General features: G+C 43.4%; 1 protein-coding gene and 1 long non-coding RNA gene across 2 annotated transcripts; one reads left to right on the forward strand and one right to left on the reverse strand.

The window, feature by feature from the left end:
- Positions 1-2,821: 2,821 nt before the first annotated feature.
- On the reverse strand, positions 2,822-4,782 carry LOC142892652 (uncharacterized). Its single transcript, XR_012927473.1, has 2 exons — positions 4,579-4,782; positions 2,822-3,260 (listed from the first exon to the last, which is right to left on the reverse strand). It is a non-coding gene; the product is annotated as an uncharacterized LOC142892652 (long non-coding RNA).
- On the forward strand, positions 3,845-6,002 carry fgf1a (fibroblast growth factor 1a). The gene is made up of 3 exons (XM_076032871.1): positions 3,845-4,019; positions 5,575-5,678; positions 5,802-6,002. The coding sequence occupies exons 1-3, from the start codon at positions 3,887-3,889 to the stop codon at positions 6,000-6,002; spliced, it is 438 nt and encodes a 145-aa protein (XP_075888986.1). The 5' UTR covers positions 3,845-3,886.
- The last annotated feature ends 933 nt before the right edge of the window (positions 6,003-6,935 follow it).

A 6,935-nucleotide genomic window follows, 5' to 3' on the forward strand; every position in this document is an offset into this window, starting at 1 on the left:
AAATACTTGCGTCTACCAATCATGAAAGAAAGGGCATGTTTTTCTTGCGTTGTTTTAACAGTCTGTCGTTTTTAATTCGTCAGGTAGGTAGTGATTGTTTTTTTTAGTTCTTCCACTTTTTTTAAAAAAAGAAAAAGAAAAAAGTTTCTGTCGTGATCCCGGTGCCGACCCCGCCGCCGGATCGGCACCTTCTCGCATCCATCCTCGTGAAAAAAAAAAAAAAAATCATCAAGTATATGCATTGCGACGTGTTTCTTAACGGAATAGCGTGTTCCATCCCATGGGAGAAGCTCCTGATTGTGCTTTCCTGTCCGACTCAAAAAAATGACGCCACTCAGTCATGATGAGCATTGTGATTAGCATCAGCAAAGTTAGCGTCAGCTTTTAAAGCGTAAAATCCAAGGGCAGCGAGGCTTTCCGGAGCAACGACCATGAGACTTATAAGCCATGAGACTTAAAAACACCCTGTTGGTGTCGTCGAGCCTCGACTTTATGTTAGCCTAGCGTCGACAGCGCTGGCTAGCTGAGCGCCACTGTTCCTGCTAAAGGAAGTAGCCGCAGTCGCTAGCCCAGCAGTCCAAGTTGACGGCCGTTCCCCAGGGGAGAAGTATCGCCTGATTGCGTGACCTCCGACCCCGACCCCGCCCTCTCCTGTGTTTTTTTTTTTTTTTAAATGGTCTGTGCGCCGTTAGTCTGTCTGCACTTCTGATTGGCTGGCTAGATAGTCCGGCCCCCCCCAATGTTTGAAAGCACTTAGCGGTTCGTCATGTCGCGCGTTTATTCTCTGGGAACTCTTGAGTGCCAAACTCCTGTTTAGTCCGTTTCCAGTCATTGCTTAAAGAAGTCGGTCAGTATTTTGTATCATAAGAGAGAGAAAAAAAAATAGTATTAAGAATAATTTGGATTTGAATCATTTGTATGATCTTTAACTAAACCTGTTTGGACTGAGGAACCCGAGCTTTAAAGAAAAACGAGGCGTTCACGGATCCATCATCACCTGTAGCTCTGTCTTGTCAGAGGTTTTAGTTTTGCGTGTTGTGTAAATAGTCACATATAGATGGGACGTGCCGCTTCCATTAGCACAGGAACAATCCAGGTGATGACATGAATGTGAACCCTTAGGAGAGGAACTGATTGAACTCCAGAATTGTTGCTCGCGACCCATGATTTGCTCCAGCGTGTGGCTAACCTTGTTCCCCCGCCCTCGTCGTTAGTAGTGTTGCTATCCGAAGCGTCAAATCCATACAAGCACTCGTGAGTGTGGAACCACTCCCATTCTCAGGTCGTTCAAATTTGATGTCTGGGTTTTCAGCGTGCGCTTTTTTTTTTTCTTCTTCTTCTTTCCTCGTGTGGTCATTCATTTCTCGACTCTACGAAAACCAAAAACAGTCATCGTTCGTTGACCCCCAACCACCACCACCACCACCCTGGCGAACATGTCCCGTGTCTCCCGAGTGCAGCATGTGCTGTGTTGTCAGGTGGGGTTAAGGTTTCAGCAGCCGTTCCCACTCGCACCTGCTCACAATATAACCCCCCCCACCCCCAAGCAGACCTCTTTTTTTTCTTTTCATTTTCTCTCCGCCTAGTTTAAAGTGTCCTCATCATCTGCATATACAAGATACTCGTGGGTTACTTTCACATTCAGTGTACTCAATACTCTGCTGCTGCTGTTTAATTTAAACAGGTATACATATGTATAAATATCTATAAATCGCACACTTGCCTCTTCTCGTTCAAAGATGTATCCTACCTGAGCTATTTATACATTTTTGAGGAGATCACCTTGAATATGCAATAGGAACAACAGATAATCTGCCACTCTCTGAGGCGACGACACGTCCTCTCTTCCTCTCTTTTTATTTCCCACTATAAGCTATTTTCATACCAGAGATTACATCTTTACTTTATTTCTGCAGGACAGATTTTTCATAAAACGCATTTATTTTACCCGTAAGCAGTCTACAGAAGAGAAAAACAACAACAACAACAACAACAACCTATTTTGGTGTTTTGACTACAAGGTGACCAAAGCGACGAGAGAGAAATTCAACACGTCAGCAGCCAAAGCAGATGTCCGCCTATTGAGGACAAATGCGTTGCTGCTGTTTTTAATTAAGGAAAAAAAAAAAATAGACAACACAGATTCTCCTTTTTTTTAATGTTAACACAACAGCTCTGGTTAATTTGTGTAATACTGTGAATAGGATAAGAGTCGGTCTTTTTGTTTTTCACACGCAAACTGTTTGTGAAAGTAATCAACCAGCTTGAATCTGAAAAAAAGAAAGATTTGCACTACCCAAATATTGTTTTAAAAAAAAAAAATCTATTTTGTATAAAACATATGCAGACATTAACTTTTTGAAAATTATCAAAGGCAGATCATATTTCACTGGTATATGTTTGTTCTTTTTTTTTTGTTGTTGCTTAAAACGTTGAATATGTACATATATGTGGTGTTTGTGTCTCATGGATCCTAGTTTTTCTATACGGACCTTCTTTCATTTGTCCTCTGTGGTGAGACTCCAAGTCCTCCGTCGGTGTTAAGGTCCGACTGCGTCGATGTTTGGTACTTCTCCCAACAAGGACCTGTGAGCTGTTCACAATAGTAAATCAGTCTTTTTTGATTCAGTGGAAACAAGAAACCTTGTTGTAAGACACTTCTCCATGATCACACCTAGCACTTCGAAAAATAAATTTGCTTTCCATTCTGGCACCTGGTTTATTGACTCATTTCAACATCCCAAAGTTCGGAACAGGACTTTTAATCTGAAGGAAAGAATTTAGTAGACTTTTTTTGCTTCGTTTTTTTTTGGGGGGGGGGGGGGGGGTTGAACATATGCTGAGCGCATTCACATGATTACACAGGGAGCCAATCAGAACCGCTTCTGAATTCAAGCAGGAAAGGATAAAAGGAACATAAAGAATGTTTTATTGTTCATTACTTAATTCTATTTCTTCAGTAAATTCACATTTCTGTTTAAAAAAAAAAAAACTACTTCAATATGAAGGTAAAACATTTGACTCAAGGAATGTCTTCATTTGTCTGCTATTAAAAAGCGACTAACGATCGTAGTAATAATTTTACTCCTACTACCAATAGTAAACATATTAACTTGTAAAGTCCTGGCCTGGTGTGCATCGAAGGCCGTGTCTCCAAAGCAACTAGATCCAGTCATTGAACGTGCAATGTGGCCGACCATTAGTGGGAATGGCCCATAAACACGCAGATCGCAAACTCATCTCCCATTTTGTTTCCTCCTCTGGTTAAAAAAAAAAAAAAAAACATACACACATTGTCAAGGCACCATATGTATTGTGTAAAAACGAAAAAAAAAAAAAAAAATGAAATAGTGACCTCATTAATATTCAATGAATAATTGATATGTTTGCCACGGGGGGATAGCCAGACAACAATTTAATATTTCATGTTCACTAATAGCCCGCTAGTTTGGCTCCTCCGGGCAAGAAGTGTGTGTCAGAAGAACCACCCGTGATGGATGAGGGGACCTGCATCTGCATCATCACGTCCACGGCCCTGGGGGCCCCTACATTTAAAAATGATGCCTTCAAGAGGTCCACGCTGCCGTCTTAAATTTATTTTCTATGGCTGCAAACTTTCTGTTTTTTGTTTTTTGTTGTTTTTTTGTCGAAATGAGTTTCAACCAGCCTGAAAACCCCGATAACGGTGATAATGACATTGTTGGAGACCCCGCGTGCTGTCCGACTAGCTTGGTTAGGCCAGGAGGGGGAAGGACCCCGCCCACCCCAACCACCAACTTCCTGTGTGATGCCGGAACACCTTACCGCTTGCAAGCCGCCACTTGATGCCACACAGCCGACCGGGCGGAATTCCGCAGGCAAAGCGTGTCCACGCCGGTGCGGCAGGATGGCGGAGCAGGACGTGGCGGGCGGCTGGCGGCGGCTCACCCGGCTCTACTGCATGAACGGCGGCCACCACCTCCGGATCTCGGCCGACGGGACGGTGCTCGGCCAGAGGGACGACGTGGAGGACGTGCACAGTAAGGCTCACTGCTGCAGCGGCACTGCGCAATTTTGTTTGACGGCCAGGCCAACAACAACAACAACAACAACAACAATCACAACAACATGATGATGGCGTCGGTTGTCCTCTCCTCCCTCTACTGCAGGTGTGTCACAGAGCAGGGCAGCCCAGCGGGGGTTTTAAGTAGTTGAAAATCCCGTTTTGGATGCGTCATATGAAATCCTTTCAGTAAATCCATTCATTTCAGTACATTAGCTGACAGGGAATTATAGAGGGGAAAAAAGACTCTCCCCAGCAGAGTTAAGTAGGTTAAAAACATAAAATGTCATAAAGTGTCATAAACATATATAGGTAAAAGGGATGAGGATTTCTAAGAGTCTGCTGGAAGGGGGAAGAATGATAAAAAAAAAAAAAAAAAACCTCTTCACATGACTCCAGGATGCTTGTAAAAGCAGGTTTTAAGAGGCATGTAGTCTGGAAAATGTCACTTTACTAATGTTTTTTCCTTATCTTTGCAGCAAAGTCTAGAAATGCGCTTATTGTGATGCCGCAGAGGGAACTGACACCTTACTTACCAGACAGGTGTTGGTTTCAGCCACCTCGCACCTGCCTCGTTTTAATCCCCCTTTCAAAAAGACCTCCTGGAAGGTCCCACTGAGCATCACTATTATTGCAGGAAGCTGCAAACAGAGGGACCTGGCAGGGCTGCAGGGTAACGTAGAAACGATGTGAATGTTGATATATGGGACCTTTGAAAATGTACAAAACAAACCACAAACCACCAGATGGACTACTTTAATGTTTTATGTGTTTTTAGATGAGAAGACAGACAAATGATTTCACGTTGAGAATTAATAATGACCCATTAAAAGATGTTCCGCTTCAGCGTTTTTGTTTTGTGTGTCACAAATCAAGTGACCCTAGTGGGCAACAAAGCAGTGAGCGCTGTGTTAATGTTCAAAAACCTCAGTCATTTTTTTTACCAATTGGGCAACGGTGCTGGTGCAGTGGTTAGCGCTGCCGCCTCACAGCAAGTAGGTTGATTTCAAAAACTTGGACAAAGTCGCGGGCCAACTTTGATGTTTATCGAACAAATCTTCCTCCAGGTAGAACAGTGAACCTTTTTACATGGACCCATGTTTTGCTTCAACCTGAATATGGAACAAAGCAAAGCTTGATACTAAACAATAAATAACTTCATATTGCACACATGCAAAATGGAATTTCAAATTAAAAAAAAAAACTCTTCAAAAGAAATAAAATTTAAATAAAATAAATATCTATTTGCAGCCTTCCGATTTAAATTTCAAAATGAACCTTTTTCCAATAAATCTGAATACGCTAACATTAAATTTAAAAAATAAAGTAACAATAAACCAATCAAGTAACGATATCCTCCAATGAACGTCCTGTCCTGATCAAGCAGTGCATTCTGGGATGCGTAGTATTGGCAGTGTAATGCTGTATAAAACTGTCACCTGCCTTCGCCCCCTCCATCCCAGCAGGCAGGAAGCAGGGATAGAAGATGGATGGATGGATGTTCTCACCATTTTCCCTCTCACTCCCACCAGCTGTTTTAAAGCTGACAGCGGTGGCCAGCGGGGTGGTGGTCATCCTCGGCACCGAGGCCAGACGCTACTTGGCCATGAGCGACGACGGACGACTGTACAGCTCGGTGAGTGAGTGACCTGCTCGTCAGCAGACACACGCACACACAGCGCACGCGATACTTCAAATGTATTATAATAGAATTTCTAATCACGGATCAAACAACCGTGGTCGCCCCTTCGCCCCCCAGCCGACGGTGACCGATGAGTGTTACTTCCTGGAGAGGCTGGAGGAGAACCACTACAACACCTACATGTCTCAGAAGCACCAGGACGAGCGCTGGTACGTGGCTCTGAAGAAGAACGGGAAGCCCAAACTGGGCGCCAGGACTCACATCGGACAGAAGGCCATCTTCTTCCTGCCGCGACTGCTGGGAGACGCCGCCGAGTGACCCGGACTGGACCGAGCCGAGCCGAACCGAACCGAACCAAAGGCCCCATCGGGTCTGTTTGCAACCTCAGCATGTGAAGCTGCACTGGGATGGATTAGGTTTCATGTTACAGGATGGAGTGAAGATCTGAAGAGTGAGTGGGTAGGCAGCCTTGAGGCCTTAATGAGTTAATAAAAATAAAGAGACACAACATTTGATTCTGATATTTCCCTTCGACTTCAAAACTCTCTCTTGGACGTGAGGGGAAGTAGATGAAAAACAGAAAAACAGATTGTGACAATATTACTCAGCAGATTTATGGACTGTGTCCGGTGAAAAGTAATCGAATGATGTAAAACTTGTTGGGACTCCCCGAAAAAGAAAACTCTTATCATTTTGTGAAAGGTCATCTAATGTAGGGCAACACGGTGGTGCAGTGGTCAGCACTGTAGCCTCACAGCTCTAAGGCCCGACTGTGTGGAGCTCACCCCGTGTCAGACCCCTGCCACTGCGAGTGCAGGAGGAAGCGGGAATAGAAACTGGGTGGATGGGTGGATGGAGGTCCTCTCATTAAATGCACAATCAGTGACAGTGGGGCTTGATGAGCAGTGCTCTTCTCAGGCTAATTCGAAACCTTCTGTTCCCTCAACTGAAGATTGGCTTTGCCTTTGGTTTGTTTTACGCAGGGCAGATGGTTATTTTTGTTTGACTGTGGCCTATTATGCCAACTTCTAAAAATAATGAGAATAATGAGCCTCTGGAGTGGCAGTAAAATCCCAAGAATGTGAACAATCCACTCTTTAGTTATGGGCTTTTGCTACAAACTAATCTAGGCAAAAAAAAAATGCCAAAATTAAGAAATAATATCAATAATAATAATAATAATAATAAAAAAAAAAAACCACTTCAAATATTTAATTTAAAAAAACCTTTGTCTCAGTGCGTGTAGATTTT

The sequence above is a fragment of the Nelusetta ayraudi genome, unplaced genomic scaffold (assembly GCF_046127955.1).
Source record: "Nelusetta ayraudi isolate G7.1 ecotype Tasmania unplaced genomic scaffold, CSIRO-AGI_Nayr_v1 ptg000039l, whole genome shotgun sequence".
Classification (NCBI taxonomy): domain Eukaryota; kingdom Metazoa; phylum Chordata; class Actinopteri; order Tetraodontiformes; family Monacanthidae; genus Nelusetta; species Nelusetta ayraudi.